Consider the following 18860-nt stretch of genomic DNA (forward strand, 5'->3'; position numbering starts at 1 on the left):
GCCTGACTCCCCAGGGGCGGCCCCCACTGCTCTCTGGCCATGTCCACCGCCTGCCTGACTCCCCAGGGGCGGCACCCACTGCTCTCCAGCCACACTGAGTTTCTGCAGCTCCCAGGTGCCTTCGCAGTCCCGTATCTTTTTTTTTTTTAAGATTTCATTTTTCCTTCTTCTCCCCAAAGCCCCCCGGTACATAGCTGTGTATTTTTAGCTCTGGGTCCTTCTAGTTGAGGCATGTGGGATGCTGCCCCAGCATGGCCTGACGAGCCATGCCAGGTCTGTGCCCAGGATCTGAACCAGTGAAACCCTGAGCCGCCGAAGCAGAATACGCAAACTTAACCACTCGGCCACGGGGCCGGCCCCCCATATCTCTTTTTCTCTTTTACAATGATTCTTGTGTCATCTCACTCCCAGCTGTCTCCGTGGTTCATTCCTACCCAATTGTTAGAAAATCTTCTCTAAAGGCACCTCCTCGACCCCTTCCTGCCATGCAGAATCGTCTACTTTTCTCCCTTTATGCCTAACGTACCCTGTATGTTCCTCAATTATACTTCTTATCACATTCTATTGCATTTATTTGCTTGTCTGTCTGTCTGTCTGTCTAACCAGGTTCTTGAGGAAATGGGACTTGACCTGAGCACAGTGCCTGGCACACAGGAAGGGCTCTGTGAAAGAACACCCACCACGCTGCCCAGCAAGGAGGACCACGACATACGTATTCACGGTCATCACCAGCGCAGGCGTACGTAAAAGACAACCAATGTGCCTATGCTGTACCATCCTAACGAACTAGACCCCAAATTAAAAGGTGTAATAGAAGTAGATAAACCATGGAAATATTATCCATATGCTGTATTATAAGCACATTAATGGTAATTTGCAAGATGTACTTAAAAAATTCAAAATTCTCTTTTATTAAAAAAACGGCTTATGAGTAGACATTTATATTATACTTATGACAACAATCTCTCTGTGTAGAGTCTTGCTGTGTCTCACTTAAAGGTGTTTTAAAAGATAAGGTCTAACATGGAAGCTATCTTCCTTCCTTTTTGATTAAGCCACAGAGGTTCTACCAAATCCTGTGTGCAAATGGCAGCTGACATCAGTGACTATGTGGGAACAGGGATGGGTGAGGAGAAGGGCAAGGCTTTCTCCTCTTGGGAGCAGGAAGGGGCACTCCTACCGGCATGCCCACCCTCCTCCCCGTGAGGAGAGAGGGTCCCTGACGCAGTCAGCAGACACAGCCTTTCTTCTTGCTCTTCCTGTTTCTGCCTCTGCCTGGAAGAGCAAGAAAAACTAACAGGTCAGAGGAAACAGGAAAAATCTAACACCTGGCTGACAGCAGCTCTCAAAGCAGCTGGGTCTCTCCCTGAGACACCGCCAAAGGCTCTGAGAGTTCTGTCGCCCCGGGAGGAAAAAAACACAAAAAACAAGTTGCTGAAACATTGCCCTGGAGAGGCTTTTGACCCTGAGAGAAAGATCCTCTGGGAAGAGAAAGCCCAGGCCTGCTGAAGATGGGGACGAGGGGAGCGCTGACCTCGCTGCATTCAGAGGCTTCTGCTCTTCACACTTTGCGGCAACTGGATATCTTAACAATGACTACGAAGGGCCTATTACCCAGATATTTTTTTTAAATTTTTTTTTTTCCTTTTTCTCCCCAAAGCCCCCCGGGACATAGTTGTATATTCTTCGTTGTGGGTCCTTCTAGTTGTGGCATGTGGGACGCCGCCTCAGCGTGGTTTGATGAGCAGTGCCATGTCTGCGCCCAGGATTCGAACCAACGAAACACTGGGCCGCCTGCAGCGGAGCGCGTGAACTTAACCACTTGGCCACAGGGCCAGCCCCTCACACAATGTTTTAAATAAAAAGGAAAATATGGAAAAGTACAAAGTGTAGGAATAACACACACTCATGTATCTACCACCCAACAAACAAAACTAACAGTGTCACATTTGCCTTTGGATGTTAAGGTCTTTCAAAATACACACTAGACTTGAAGAGAACACTTTTCAGCAGCCGTACCTTCAGAACGTCGGATCAAAACACCGGGCCGACCCCTGACGCACCTCGTGGCGCCCTAACCACACGCCAGGCGGAGGTCGACATTAAAGGCTCTCTGGCGACAGGCTCAGTTTCGGTCTTAGACTGCGGCATGCCCAGCACACAGCACAGTGCCCAGCACACAGTAAGTGCTCTGGAAACATTCGGGAATAGAGGAATGGGGGGAGAGAAGCAGACGGCACTTCAGGCCCATCCTCCGCATGGTGATTACGAGGAAGAGACGGCCTGGGGCAAGCCACAGCTCTCTGGGCCTCTTCCCACTTCTAACAAGACCAGGCTCACTCAGCCAGGAGATCCCGCCCAGCTCCAGAGCCCTGTATCCCAGAGAAGGAGGCAAACGACAAGTCTGACAAAACCACCCCGTAACACCGATATCCCTGACGGAACACTTACTGACACCAGTCATCAAGAATCAGCTCTGGATGTTTCTATTTGCGTCTTTGGTAAATTCTCAACTGATAATAGCAATCTCCATCTGCGTTCTGAATGGACCAGAGTCTGCTTCCCCAGACCATGGGAGTTTATGGGGGAAAAAGACGTAAACCCCCGGTTCACACTGGGACATTGCCTTGCATCCCGAGCTGTTTCTGATATCCCTGCCCTTCAGAAGACCAACATTTCCTTTCTATGGCAGCCACGTCTTCCACTTCTTTGACTCTTGCACCTTAATTTCTAAACTTAACTTGAGCAAGAATGTGAAAGTGAAAAAGGGTTATGAAAATGTCATCCTTCGGATCCACCGCTGGGCATTAAAGTTAGTGGCAAAAGCACGAGGAGAAACAGGCCATCTGCACTGCCTCAGAGTATCTGCCCAAGAGTTTATCAATAACGCAGAGAACGACAGCTGCTGTGTGGGGGAGAGACCTGGCGAAGGCCGCCCTGGCCGAGGGTCAAGGCTCAGTCACCAGAACTGAAGGTATCCACAGCACAGACCCCCGATATGATGCCCCAAGTGGACACAGCATCACTTCTGTGGTTTTCTTGCCAAAAAACACATCTCGTTCTAACGACGAGAAAACTCCAGACAAACCCAATAGGGACGTACTACAAAATAACTGATCGGTGCTCTTTCAAAGTGTCAAGGTCATGGAAATCAAGGACAGGCTGAGGGACTGTCACAGACCAGAGACTAAGGAGAGCGGACAACTAACTGCAGGGGGGGCCCGGAGCTGGACCCCGGCACCTAAGAAGGGCACGAGAGGGACAGCGGGTAAATCCGAGGAAGGTGTGCGGGTTAGATGGCAGCACTGCACCGATCTCAATCTGCTGGTTTTGATGACTGCACTTGGTCGTGTAAGACGGCAGCATCAGGGGACCCGGCGAAGAGTGTGTGGAAACTGAACTGAAAGGATTACTAGGCAGACCACATGCAGAACCTCTCAAATAAATGAAAAGAATACAAATAGCTCATTAGGAAAAATTGGCGAAAGACACGAACAGGCGTTTCCCCGAAGAGAAAACATATATAGCCAATAAATCAGGGAGATTCCAATTAAACCATAAGGAGATATAACTAAAAAATGTAAAGTCTGGTAACACTAAATATTGGCAAGGATGAAAGCAACAGGAACTCTTCTACTGCTGGTAGAGGCAAAGCGGTACAAGCACTGTGGAAAATAATTTGATTATGTTGTCCATTTAGAGGTAAATATGCCCTACAACCGGGCAATCCTACTCCACGATATGCATCCTAGAGAAACCCTTCAACACGCGCACCTGGGGGCACATGAGAACGATCACAGCTGTTCTGCTTGTAATAACAAAACATGGAACACAATCGCAAAGTGCACCTATGAGAGAATGATGAGTCCTAAGATATTCACACCATGCAACAGGACACAGCAGCAAAAACAAAGGACCGCAGTCACACACATTACGTGGATAAATCTCAAAATGTTGAGTGAAAAGTGCAAGTCACAGAAGAATACACACGGAATGAAAGCATTTATGTGAAGTCTGAAAATAGGGAAAACTCAAGACTCTGCTATTTAAAAATAAATTCATACTGTGGCAACACTATAAAGAAAGGCAAGGACCGATGCCCTCAAGCTTGGGCCCTGGATCTCAGGGGGCACAGCGTGTGAAAGTTGGGGTGTTTCTGGGTACCCTGGGGGCGCACTGACATCAGCTGGGCACATCTATTCTAACCAGAGGAGAAGTCTGATGCTTTTCTTCATATACTGTTAATGTTGAAGGATAGTTAGAAAAAAACAAGACACAAACAGGCTGAAGACGCAAATTTTCCATTTACAGCCTCGTATCCTAAATGATCTAAACAACGAAGACAACTGGGCTTTCTGAAACTTTCAGACCTTAAAATGAAAGGAAGGAATCGCAGGGCACAACCTGGAGGGGAGCTCCCAGGCACTGATCTGGAGCATCCGGGACTCGCCAGCAGGATGCAGACAGTACAAGCTGGAAAGCTGTTATACGGAGGCGTTCATTTCCCACTGTGAGTGAGATCTAAAAGACGTGAGCTCCTTGAGTTAAGGCCGATCTTCACTACTTTAAAAATTCTTCATGTTCCTTGAACAAGAACATTTACTTAGCCTGAAGGAAGTAATTTTGCTCCCTCTTGAACCACTGAGATAGCCTAGTGTGCCTGCATTGTGTGCTTTTGTTGCTGGATATTAGGATTTACAGCAATTTACAGCTCGCCTGTCCTTTAGCAGAGTTTTTAAGGCAACGCTACTAACGGTCAAAATGAGGCGGGTAAAGCAGAGGCGCGAGGCCCAGCGAGCGGCTCACTCACCAGCTGGAACTCGCTCCTCCGGCTGAAGGCCTCCCTGATGCCAGAGTCCCTCCAGAGCGCGCTCAGAGCGGGCACGTACAGCTGGAAGGTGGCGGGCTCCACGGGCAGCCCCGCTCGGTTCTCGAAGGCCATGAGGAACATCCCATGCTTTTCGTTTTCCGAGTGCTGCCAAGGAATGCCAAGCTTGTCTCGCGCATCCACAAGAACTCTTGAACCCTGGGAAACAAAAGACACAAGAAGGATTTAATTGTGGGCCCAAGACTAACTGAGGGCAGAGAACCTCGACGTGGGCACCACTGCCATAAAGCAAGAACCTCACAAGCTATCACACTCGCAACCAGAACTCGTCTCTTGGTTTGTTTTGTCACGGTGCAAACGGCTTAACTCCCAGGAACGTGACTGTGCCAGACAGACGTGGACACACACCACACGACAGGTCTGCCTTGGCTGTCACTCGGTTGGAGAGGTCCTGGCAGGAAGACAACTGGTGGGAAAAAAGTGGCCACAAACTCAACAAAACAAACACTAGGAAGGAGCCCCGTCAGTAAAGGCGGCAGTGTTCTGAAACAACGACGACCATCAGAGCTGCCACCACCATGATCCCTGAAATCCAGTGGCTCCTCAGCACCAGAAGGATCCAAGTGCTTGGTCCAGCTCAGAACGAGCGGGAGAACAGCCACACACAGGCAGCCAGCGGTCCTGAGACAGGAAAAGACTAAAGCAGACACAAGTCGGCCCGCCCCCTGCAAAAGGAGCCGGGGGTCACGTTCCAGATTTAATGCTCCCATTGTTCATGGGGATGAGAAACTAGTTTTCATTCTTTTGCTTATTTCCTCACTGTTAAAAATAAAGTTAGTATTTTCTGCCCTTTTCTTACCTCACTGACAGAGTCAAGGGGATGGAGAAACAGCCTAAGCTAAAACAGCCTGAGGGAAAGCACCCGGACTGTGGACAATACCGTCCTGGTGACAATGGCTCACTGGGCAGTGAGGAGTCTATTCCATCATGCTTAGGTTAGTGCTCCAAAGTCAGCAACACAATATCTAAGGGCGTTTCTGAGTTCTTCTGAGGTGACCCAGCGAATGTCCTGGCACCATCGATCCTGGAGTGAGTAAAAAGCAGGGAGGGGTGCCCCCTTCTCCGGAGAAGCCTTCACTGGCTCAAAGAGGTCTGGCGGGACGAGGAACAACAGACAGCAGTCCCCTGCCGCCCAGCACAGAGACCACCAGGACATCACTGCCCACTTGGGACTTACTTTTCTAAAAAAATAACAGCTGTATTCGACTGTAAGTCACATAACACACAATTCTCCATTTACAGCGTACAACTCAATGGTTTTTAGTTGGCAGTTATCCTAAAGGTTTGACTTCCAACACCTGGGGCAGAGGGGAGGAACCAGTTCTGCCTGCTTCACACCCCTGGAGCATCAGTGTGGTGCCCATGACTTCCCTTTCCGCCGTCAACCGCTGAATCGAACGGTAATGGTGAGTGAAAAGAATACCGCAGCCTCTCGGCCGGACCCCGCGGGCCAGGCCTGTCTGGCTGGAGATGTTCGCTGATTCCCTCCCAGGGTGCGCCGTCGGGGACCATGCCCCGTCCTAGTGACCCACAAACATGTGTTCGGTGCTTCCTCAGGGCAAAGCACCGAGCTCGGTGCTGTGGGAAACAAAACATTTATGAAGCAGTGTCCGACCTCCAGAAACTCAGAATCTGGCTAAAGGGACAGACACAGGAATTAAAAAAATTAACACCCATTTATGATGAAAACTCTCAGAAAACTAGGAATAGAGAGAGGAGAACTCCCTTAAGCTGATAAAGAACACTGAGTAAAAAGCTCCAGCTGACATCACCATGAATGGAAAAAAGACTGAAAGCTTTCGCTCTGTGGCCGGGAACCAGGCAGGGCTGCCCACGTTCATCACGGCTGTTCAACATGGCACTGCAAGCTCCAGCCGGTGTGGCCAGGGGAAGACAAGACTTATAAGAGGTACGGATCAGAGAGGAAAAAACAAAACTAAGCCTATTTGCAGATGAAATGATGATCTACGTAGAAAACCCCAACGAATCTACCAAAAACCCTCCTGGAATTCAAGCAAACTCAGCAAGGTCAGCGGATATAAAATCAACCCACAACACTCAACCGTCTTTCCACATACTAATAATGAGCATGTGGAAATAAAAGTTTAAAATCACTAAAGAAAAAAAACACTTAGGTATAAATCTAACAAAACATGTGCAGGACTTGTATGCTGACAACTACAAAACACGGATGAAAGAAATCAAAGAAGATCTAATAAATGGAGGGACACATGTGCACGAACTGGAGGCTCCACAGTGACGTCAGTTCTCTCCAGATTAATATACAGGCCTCACATAATTTCTATAAAACCCCAGTAGAACCTTTTATGGATATAGATATGATTATTCTAAAATGTACATGGAAAGCACTAGATTAGCTAAAACAATCTTTAAAAAGAAAAATTAAGTGGGAGAAATCGCTCTACCCAATTTCAAGACTTACTTTACAAGCTGCAGTCATCAAGACTGTGTGGCACTGGTGAAGGAACAGACACGCAGATCAACAGGACATGACAGAGAACCCAAAGATGGTCCCACACGAGTACGGCCAATTGGTTTTTGTAAAGATCCAAAAGCAATTAAATGGAGGAAGAACGGCCTTTTCAACAAATGACGTCAGAGCAACTGGACATCCACAGGCAAAGAAAAAAAAGAACCTTGACCTAAACTTCACATCTCAGACAAAAGGAACTCCAAGCATAAAACCACAGCATAGGAGAAAATCTTCACGACTACAGCTTGGTACACAGTTCTTAGACATGACACGAAATACATGATTCATAGAAGAAAACTATCAATAAATTGGACTTCATCAAAATTAAAACTTTTGCTTTGCAAAAGACTCTCTTAAGAGGCTGAAAAGACAAGCTATGGACTGGGAGAAAACATTTGCCAATCACATAGTTTTCCAGTGTCTTCAAAAATTAAACATATACTTATCATACAACCCAGCAATCTCACTGCTGGGCATTTATCCCAGAGAAATGACAACTTCTGTCCACATAAAAACCTGTGCAGGCATGTTCACAGCAGCTTTATCCATGATAGCCAAAAACTGGAAACAACCCAGATGTCCTTCAAGAGATAAATGGTTAAACTGTGGTACCCTCTGTACCATGGAAACGACTCGGCAATAAAAAAGAATGCACTACTGATATCCTCAAGAACTTAGATGGGTGTCAAGGGAACTACGCTGAGTGAAAAAAAAAAAAACAATCTCAAAAGGTCACATACTATGTGATTCTGTTTATATAACATTCTTGAGATGACAAAATTATAGAGATGGAGAACAGATTTAGTGGGATTAGGGATGGTAGAGGAAGGTGGGTGGGTGTGACCATAAAGGGGTGGCTGGAGGGAGATCTCTGTGGATGGAGCAGTTGCGCGTCTTGAGAGCAGTGTTGGTTACACAAATCTGCACATGAGATAACAGGTCAGAATTACACACATACATTGTATATTGTACATGTCAATTTCCTGGTTTTGATCTTGTACTATAGTGATATAAAATGTAACCACTGGGGAAAACTGGATGATACCTTTCTGTACTATCTTTGCAATTTCCTGCGAACCTATAATTATTTCAAAACAAAAAGTTAAAAAAAAAAGTTAACCAGCAATCATGGCAATATATGCTCCAATTACATGGTGTGGAAAGGGAAGGTTACTAGAGGCCAAGGGAAGAGAGATCAGGAAGATGAGGCTCGGAAATTCCTAACCCCAGACGGGTCTCAAACGCAGCTTTTGAAGCACCCGTTAATTTCAACAAGCGGCAACAGCGGATTAGAATCTAACCAGAGGGGAAATATGATTTAAACACATTCTCAGCTCTCCTTCCTCTCTGTCTACACCCCCCACCAACACATTCCTGCCTCTGGGTCATTCCCATCCCCCACTTTCTCTGATGGCACCACACCAAACTCCACCTGCCCAAAAGGACAATGCTGAAAAGGTTCCAGAACCCAAGAAAACAAAGATGTTTCATATTCTCCACACAATGCACAACAAAAAGCATGGAGAAGGTAGAAGAGATTTCTCTGGCGAGATTCTTGGCAAAGGGTCACAGATCTTTGTGCAAATCAGAGGGAGGGTCCCCGCCATCCGGGCAGATGGGGCCCCACGCCTGGCCAAGGAGCTGGGTCAGGATCTCAGCCTCCACCTGCGCCCCAGGCAGGCAGCCACCCCACAGACCATTCGTCACAGCCCTGCTCACACACTCAAACACAGCGAATCTGGTCGCACACACAGATCTCTTTTCAGTGCTCTTTAGCACATGAAAAAGTTTAGCTTCACAAGGAGCACCACCTCACTCCAGAGTTAAATTGAGCCTCCGCTCCCCGGGGAGTTTTCGTTTAGACCAAGGCAGGGAACCAAAGTGGACTGAGAAGGCTGGGCAATCGTTACCAAGACTGCTTTCACCACTGCACAAACCAGGCCTTCCCTAATTATTGGGGCGAACGTCGGTTTGGCTTAAAAAAAACCAGTCCATCCCAAAGCAGCCTGTGTTCCCACTGCACACTGCCACCCAGGCAAGCTGGAGCCGGTCCAAATTAACTTCACCCAAACCCGAAGAAAAAGCTCCTTATTTCTCTTCTTAAAAACCCAGGGAAATTGGCGAAACTGCTAACGAACTTTGAATTATACCAGTTAGCTACAGGCCATTTTCTGCATCTTATTCACTTCGCTTGGAGAAAAACGGCATCAAGAAAAAAGAGATGTCTTTTGCCCTTGTAAATTGTTCTAGTCAAAAGCCACTCTCTGCCAACTTTGTTCCAAATATACGAAACTGAGGCCTTAGGGGAGTTTTCCACTTTGGGACATCTGCTTAAAATCTGAGTCTGCTTCTTCCTTTTCGGAGAGCGCCTAAGGTCTCTGCAAAGGTTCCGTTTCCTGCACTTCTGCACAACTGAGAGGTACACGTGTCACCCTCATTATACAGAGTTGCTAATGTCTTCAAAGTAAGCTACTAACATAGCAGGCATACTAAAATAATAAAACGTCGTGCTGTTATCCTTTTCCAATAGAAGTCCAGTTTCCTAAAACACAAAAGCCAAGAAAACCCTAAAATCTATATACGCTCATAAGAAAAGGAAAGAAAACCCTAAAATCTATATACGCTCATAAGAAAAAGAAGAAAACCCTAAAATCTATATACGCTCATAAGAAAAAGAAGAAAACCCTAAAATCTATATACGCTCATAAGAAAAAGAAGAAAACCCTAAAATCTATATACGCTCATAAGAAAAGGAAAGAAAACCCTAAAATCTATATACGCTCATAAGAAACAGAAAGAAAACCCTAAAATCTATATACGCTCATAAGAAACAGAAGAAAATTCAGGCAGAAGAGAAGTCACTTAAGTCCCATGCACGGCCGCAGGGCAGGCCCTTCTTTCGCTAACAGTGTTACTGAAGCATTAATTTTCTCGATAACCATGCATTTTATCCAGCCACGCAAATATAAACAGTTAAAGTCTTAGCAGTTGGATGACTTCATCTCAACACTATGTAGCACTTCAAACTGTTCAGAGAGCACATTTTTAAGACAACTTACAAATACAGCAATTTAAACTTCTGGTCAGAGACGAGATCCCCCGTGCGCTGGGGGTGTAGATTGGGGGTTTTCGGTTTTAATGCATGAAGAACAAAAACTGCAAATCCCCTCATCTCATTTCGAAATAGATTTTGTTAGTTTAGCCCCTAACCAACCCGAAGCTCTTCAGATTAGCCATTCCTTACTAAAATCTTCCCGCAATAAACACTAAAGCTAAGATAGACAGAAAATGCTAGTAGATCGAAATAGCTTTTTCTATAGAATGAAACAGTTACCCTAAGAAAATATTATGGTTTTCAATGATCGCCCAATTAGACAGCAGCATGCGTACTTGGAAAGCTCTGTTTTTTTCAGAAACCCACGAGGCCGGGTTGTTTGCCTTTGGCCACCATCCAAATAAAAGAAATGTAAACAGGATACATTTCTTTAAGTTAATGAGTCCAGCAAGCAAAGGCGGATGTCTCCTCTTGGTTTCTCTCTAAAACTGAAGTGGAGGCTATCTCCTAATTTAGAGGTCGGAGAAAAAGTGAGAAAGGCAGCCGCAAGCAGCCGGACCGGTCATCAGAGCGCCACTGTATTTACGACAGAAAACTGGAGGGCCTCCTGGTCCAGACTGCGGCTGACCATACCTCCTCATGTGGGCTTTTTGGGAACAAAGGCATTGTTCTAATACAACAGACAACAGGCTATTCCTCTCCATGTCGCTTCACTAGGAAAGCCACCTAGGGCTCTACCTGCAATTATACTGAGGGTTTGCCTTGCGCAAAGAAGTGCCAGGTGATGGTGAAAAACCAGAAGGGTGGTAAATGTGGCGCCCGCTCAGAGAGCTTTCAGTACAATCACAGAAGCAGAGCAGAGCATCCGATGCGTAGGCCGGAGAAAAACATCACAAACAGAAGGAGGAGAAATGTCACAGGACAGTCGGAAATGTCACCATTGGTGAAAGGGGCAGGTTAGAGGCAGACTGCGGTGAGCTAAGCAGTCTAGAATTCATTCTGTAAGAAACAGGGAACAATCAAAGGATCTGGAAAGGAGCCTGACCAGGCGGAGTGCAAGGGGTGGCTGTGGGGAGGGAGCGAGTACAGGTGGGGAGGGCCATCAGAAGGTGATGCCGAGGCCCCCACATGAGGGGATGACACAAAAGGAAGATGAGCTATAAAGCAAGAGAACAGAATTCACCAAACATGGAGAGCAGGGCGAAGCTGAGAGCGTTTGCACAACCAGAAGACGGCTAACCGGTTCTCCCAAGTTGAGTCCAGAGGTGGAGATGGCTGGGGGTGACTGAGATTTAGGTAAGTTTAGGACAAATTCAATGTAATGGGACAATGGGAAATCCAAGGTAAAATTTTCAGGAAACAGACGGAACTGGAGGAAAAATTCTAGGCTTAGGGAGTGCGTGGGAGAAGCAAATTATCATCATTACTTTTTTTCCAGTTGCCTAGAAAAGGTTAGTTCTCCTAAAAGTAAAGAAAAAAAAAAAAAAGGAATTCAGCATCAGGGCAGATGTCTTCAGATCTCTTAACCAGAATGTGAAAAGTCATGCTGGATTGCAGAACCAAAAGCCAGCAGGCTGGAGATTGTGAAATCGTCTCCTGGAGCCACGTATGGACCAACCGTTCTCTCTTCTACTCTCCAGGTGTCAGGCGATAAGCCCTGGAATCTACTTTGACTAAACATTTCAACTAAATGGTATGAGGGGAGACGAAGCCTTCCTGTTGAGCACAGAGAATATTAAAGAAATCTGTGAATAAATAAATACTAAATATCATTCCAAAGGGAAAAAATTCTGTAAACACTACAAACAGGTAACATAGCTTACTGTGCTAATTCAGTGTGTTCCAAATTCAGGAGCCACGTTGTGAAATAACTGTGAGCATGCAGAAAATGAAGCAGAAAATGACGGTAAGTATCTGAATGAACTGTAAATAGTAAAGGCAAGAAAGTGTTTCATAGAACTTTAGTTATAATAGATACCAGAATACACAGAGATGTCTATATGGATGGACACGTATACGTGAGTGTGTGTACACACGTGAACACACACAAAGTCCCAACGGTAAATATATTTTTTACTGTGGAGCGTGGTCTGAGAGCCACCGGGCCAGACCCCTGTAGCTGAGCCTGCCATGAAGGTGGCCCTTTCCTGTGCCTCCACCACCATCAAATCTAAGGGAACTGGGCTGCGTGTCAGAAGTCCAAATAGCAATGAGTTGGGTTTGGGGAAGAAGTGCTAACAAAGTGGAAAGACGCTTCGTGAGGAGGTGCGAGAAAACTGTGAAATCTTTGTCTGTTCGGGATAGTGTCACTAGATTTGTTTTGATGAAACACAATTCTGGCCAGTTTGTCAGGGTCATCTCGGCCTGTAAGGTGAGGTCTGGGAACCAGAGAGCTCTCACACAGCATTTCCTACCACTAAAGACCCCGGCACAGATAAGCGGTTAACATTCACTTTAGAAAGACCGCTTTTCACTTGTCCAAAGATCAGATGAGTTTGTGGTGGTGGCTGTACCCCCATGAAATGCACATAGAACCCTATTCCTGAATAAGTGCCACAGCTTCCAACGTGATGAGGCTTGGGGCCTTGGCACACTGTGGTAAATGAAGGCTCAGAGGTCACAAAAATGCTCTTTCCGCAAAGCGCAAATTCTGACCAAGGTGTCAGATGAGCAGATGCAAACATATATGAAATGCATGCTCTTCCAACAATCAAAAGACTGTTTCAGAGATGCTACAATAACATGTTATCATCTACCACACTGAGCGCGTGTCAGGTGAACATACTGTATCAAGTGCTTGACGCTCATTAGCTCATTTCGTCTTTAAAACACCGTGAGGAACAGTATCATGCCCATTTCACAGACGAGGAAACTGAAGCTCAAAGTCACGCAGCCATTAAGTGGGACTGAGTGGTTCAAACATGAGTGTTGTTTACCTACATTCTATACCTCCCTGGGTATATCTGGGGAGATACGGGAGCAAAGAAAGGACGGAGGTGGAGGTTGTCCTGTCTGCTGCCAGTTTTTCATAGAGCTGACAGCCAGCACTGAGACTAGAATGAGACTGGACTCCACCTTCGAGGACTCAACATTTCTGGTATTCTGTAGAATGTTCTTAAAAAACAGTAATTAAATCTAGAAGTATAGGATATGCTGTACACCTGCCTAAATTAGAGGGAATTTAGCAAGTTCAGATCCTCCCTTAATCTCCAAACAGTAAAAAAAGCTTCACTCATGTCTTAGCACGGAATTAGGACATCCTATGGCTGCTCTGTCCAGCAGGGTAGCCCCTAGCCACCCGTGACTACAGAGCAGTGGAAAGGTGGCCAGTCTGAATTGAGATGTGCTATAAATACATACTGGATTACAAAGACTTGGTATGAAAAGTAAATGTAAATATCTTTCTTTTAATATTGATTACATGTTGAGATGACAGCATTATGGGTTATTAAAATATATTATTAAAATTAATTTTATTTATTTTCACCTTTCCTAAGGTGGCTAATTTAATGTACATAATGGCTTGCATTTGTGGCTCACATTACATTTCTGTTGGACAGCACTGCTGTATGGGAACATATCTTAAAATAGAATTTGTTTCTTTCTGATAACAAAGATATTTTTAGAGGAGAAAATAGAGGAAACATAGAAATGCATGAAGAAGAAAATTAATCCTCAAAAAAAAATCACTACCTAGAAATAACTTTTGTTAACATCTTAGAATGTTATCTCATTCTTTATAAAAATTCTGTGTGCATATATAAAAATTTCACAAATCTTTAAAAATACTTCTAGCAATATGTCAATCTAGCATATACCATGTCATTAAATATTTCAAAATTTCAAGATCTGTAATCACTGCACAGTAATCCAACACGAGACATGCTATAATTAAGCTGATGCCCTGTTGCTGAACATCTAAATTGTTTCCAAAGCATGGGAAGTATGAACAGTGATGCAAGGAAACCCCTGATACACATCTGACTATCCTCTAGTGATGAGTTCCTACAAGATGAATCATGGAATTGCTAGGTCAAAAAGCATACACACATTTTTGAGGCTTTTGATAAGTATTACTCAACTGTTCTCCAGAAAGGCTATACCAATTGGCCATTTGTACTAGGTAACTTTTCATTTTCCTTTAATTTTCTAAAAATTGTTTTTTTTTAATTGGTCTGTTTGCTTTGCTAAAACTGTCCTCCAATAATATCTAACCAGTCACATCTTCAAACTGTAGCTCCAAGAGAAATCACAAGAAGCAGCAACTGAGATTGAAGCAAATATATATATATATGCACACACACATATTGACAACCGAAAGTCAGGAAAAAAATAGAAAATTAATAGACATTTGTCTTCTATACTTCAAATAAGCTTTTATATAAGCATTCATTTTTTTCCTCTAGGTCCTATTAATAATAAAATAAACATTAATAAATGATAAGCTAAATAAATGAATAAATAATTAAATAGATAAAATAACAATAAAGTAACCACTAATAATAAAAATGCTTGAATTTCCCAAGCACGTTTGAATTTATAAAGTGCCTTGCTTCCAATCAGAGGACGAGGATCAGTCAACACTTCCAAGAAAACACTTCATATCAAGGCATAAAGGAGAATTTAAAATATTTAGTCTGAGTTCTTAGAAGAAGTTTCTAAATCAGGAGAGCCCTGAATGTGATGGAGGAGTTATCATCAATTCCTGTCCATATAAACAGAAATCTCTTGGAAGACGTCAGCATCACGGTGGAGTGAGTTGTCCCCTTTGCCTCTCCCCTCTAAGGTACAACTAAACGGACATTCATTAACCAAGAGGATTCCCTACACAGCACAACAGGATGTCTGAGAGATCCATGCAGCCATACATCCGAGGGTGGGGGGACTGGACCCCGGGAAGCAGTGGAACTAGGAGAGTGGATCCCTCCATCTCCCTGGCAGCAGTGATCTAGGTCATGGGTCCTCACACAGTGGCCAGTGCAACTGTAAGAGGAGGCAGGGGCAGCCTGGCCTGCATGCAAACACTTTCAGAGTGGTAACCCAGCCTGTGGGAGTGCCCACCATGCCGCGGCAGCCTCATCCATAGGAATTCTCCCCACCAAGTGGAGCGGCTCAGCCCTCGCAAAGGAGCCCCCACTAGGCTCAGCAGCTCAGCTAAACCCACGAGTGCAGAGCCAGCCTGTGTGCGAAAGAAAGCGCCCCTCTCCTCCCACCTAGTGCAGCGGTGCCACATGAGAGCAATCCCCTGGCAGAGCAGAGAGGCCCCACCTGCATGTGCATGCACCATCTGCCGAGTGGTTTCAGCCAGGGTGCAAATACAGAGCAGCCCTACCAGCACAAATTTCAGCAGACAGGTCAGGATCAGAAAACACAGCTCCTGCCCATCCTCCAACAGTGGCAGGTGGAATCTGAGACCTGATACTACCACAAATGCACTAGCAAAGGATCAATTCAAGAAACACCATAAAGAAAATAACATAAGGAAAATGACAAGTCTTTGGAAACCAATCCTGAAGTCACAGAAATTTATAACCTAAATGACAGAGAATTTCAAACAGTTGTCATAAAGAAACTCAATGAGAGCCAGCCCTCATGGCCTAAAGGTTAAAGTTCAGCACTCACTGCTTTGGCAGCTGGGGTTCATTTCCCAGTCGCAGAACCACACTGCCTGTCTGTCAGCTGCCATGCTGTGGTGGTGGCCCACACAGAAGAACTAGAAGGACTTACAACTAGGATGTGCGGCCATGTATTGGGGCTCTAGGTAGGAAAAGAAAAAAGAAACTCAATGAGCTACAAAAACTCAGAAAGACAGTTCAATGAGCTCAGGAATAAAATTAATGAGTAGAGGGACTATTTCACCAAAGAGATTGAAACTCTAAAAAGAAAAACCAAACAGAAATTCTGTATACAAAGAACACAGTTAATGAGACAAAAAATAATCTAGAATCCATAAAAAATAGAGCTGACATTATGGAGGACAAAATTAGTGATTTAGAGGATAGAAACACAGAAATGCTTCAGCTAGAGGAGGAAAGAGAACTAAGATTTTTTAAAAATGAAGAAATTCTTCAAGAAATACCTCCTCAATTAAGAAAAGCAACATAAGGATTATCGGTATTCCAGAGGGAGAGTGAGGGAGAAAGGAATAGAGAGCTTGCTCAAAGAAATAATAGCGGAAAACTTTCCAAACCTGAGGAAGAAACTGGACTTACAAGTAATTGAAGCCAATAGAACTCATAATTACATCAATGCAAAAAGACCTTCTTTAAGGCAAATAGTAAAACTGGCAAAAGTCAATGACAAAGGAAAAATATTAAGGGCAGCAAGGCAGAAGAAAGTAACCTACAAAGGAACCCCCATCAGGCTTTCAGGGGATTTCTCAGCAGAACCCTTACAAGCTAGGAAAGAATGGAATGATACATTCAAAATACTGAAAGACAAAAACGTTCAGCCAAGAATACTCTATCCAGTGAAATCATCCTTCAGATACAATGGAGAAATAAAAGCTTTCCCAGAAAAACAAAAGCTGAGGGAGTTCATCACCACTAGGCCTGCCTTACAAGAAACATTGAAAGGAGCCCTCTCATCTGGAACTAAAAAGCAGAGATTTACAAAACCTTAAGCAAGGAGATAAATAGAGTCAGAAAATTGCAGCTCTCTATCAGAATAGGCTAGTAAACCATTATAGCATAAAAGATAAAGGGAAGGAAAGCATCAAAAATCACTATAAACACTTCCATTTACTCACAAACTCACAACCCATAAAAGAATAATTTGTGACAACAATAACTCAGAAGGGGAAGAGCTTAGGGATGGCACCTGCTTGGGCTAATGGAGATAAGAGGGTATCAGAAAATGGACTATCTCACCTATGAGATCTTTTAGACAAATCTTATGGTAACCACCAAAAAAAAAAAAAAAATCAAAACAGAGCCACAAATCATAAATAAAGAAAAAACTGAGAAAATCATCACAGAAAAATGGCAAACTGAAATGGCAGTCAGAAATATAAAGGAAAAGAAACAGTGGAAATATAGAACAACTGCAAAACAAGAGATAAAATGGCAGTATTAAGCCCTCATATATCAATATCACTCTAAATGTAAATGGATTGAATTCTCCAATCAAAAGACACAGAGGGGCTAAATGGATTAAAAAACAAGACCAAACAATATGCTGCCTCCAGGAAACACATCTCAGCTCCAAAGACAAACACAGGCTCAGAGTGAAGGGATGGAAGGAATATCATCTTTAAGTAGATGAATTGCAAGCAAAAGAAAGCAGGTGTTGCCATATTTATATCAGACAAAGTATACTTCAAGACAAAAAAGACAATGAGAGATAAAGAGAGGCAGTATATAATGATAAAAGGGACATGCCAACAAGAGGACAAAAACTTAAGAACATATATGCACCTAAAACAGGAGCACTAAAGTATAGAAAGTAACTATTAACAGACCTAAAGGAAGAACCTGACAGCAACACAATAATAATAGGGGACCTCAACACCCCACTCATATCAATGGATAGATCATCCAGCCAAAAAGCCAACAAGGAAACAGTGGCCTTAAATGAAATACCAGACCAGATGGACTTAAGATATATAGAACATTCCATCCCAAAACAGCAGAATACACCTTCTTCTCAAGTACACATGGAACATTCTCAAAGATAGACTATATGTTGGGAAACAAGGCAGGCATCAATAAATTTAAGAAAACTGAAATCACATCAAGCATCTTTTCCAACCACAAAGTGATGAAACTAGAAATCAACTACAAGAAAAACACTGGGAAAGCCACAAATACGTGGAAACTAAACAAAATGCTACTGAACCACCATTGGATCAATGAAGAAATCAAAGGAGGAATAAAAAAATACCTAGAGACAAATTAAAATGAAAACACAACATACCAACTCTTATGGGATGCAGCAAAAGTGATGCTAAGAAGGAAATTTATAGCAATATAGGCCTACCTCAACAAAGAAAAAAATCTCAAATAAGCCATCTCGAACTACACCTAAAAGAACTAGAAAAAGGACAAATAAAGCCCAAAGTTAGCAGAAGGAGGAAAATAATAAAAATTAGAGCAGAAATAAATGAAATAGACTAAAAAAATAGAAAGGATCAATGAAACTAAGAGCTGGTTCTTTGAGAAGATAAACAAAATTGACAAATCTTTAGCCAGACTCACTGAGAAAAAAAGAGAGAAGGCTCAAATAAATAAAATTAAAAATGAAAAAGGAGAAATTACAATGGATACCACAGAAATACAAAGGATTTTAAGAGAATACTATGAATAACTATATGCCAACAAATTGGAAAACCTAGAAGAAATGGATAAATTCTTAGACTCATACAATCTCCTAAAACTAAATCAAGAAGAAATAGAGAACCTGAATAGACCAATCACAAGTAAAGA

At 43.7% G+C, this 18860-nt stretch overlaps 1 protein-coding gene across 1 annotated transcript in view; it reads right to left on the reverse strand.

Moving 5' to 3' along the window:
* Positions 1 to 18860, reverse strand: part of GNA12 (G protein subunit alpha 12) — a 134781-nt gene that overhangs the window by 57498 nt on the left and 58423 nt on the right. Inside the window, exon 4 of the mRNA XM_046666490.1 lies at positions 4811 to 5026. Coding sequence (XP_046522446.1) covers positions 4811 to 5026 — 216 coding nt within the window. The remainder of the gene's footprint in view (positions 1 to 4810; positions 5027 to 18860) is intronic.

The sequence above is a fragment of the Equus quagga genome, chromosome 7 (assembly GCF_021613505.1).
Source record: "Equus quagga isolate Etosha38 chromosome 7, UCLA_HA_Equagga_1.0, whole genome shotgun sequence".
Lineage (NCBI taxonomy): Eukaryota > Metazoa > Chordata > Mammalia > Perissodactyla > Equidae > Equus > Equus quagga.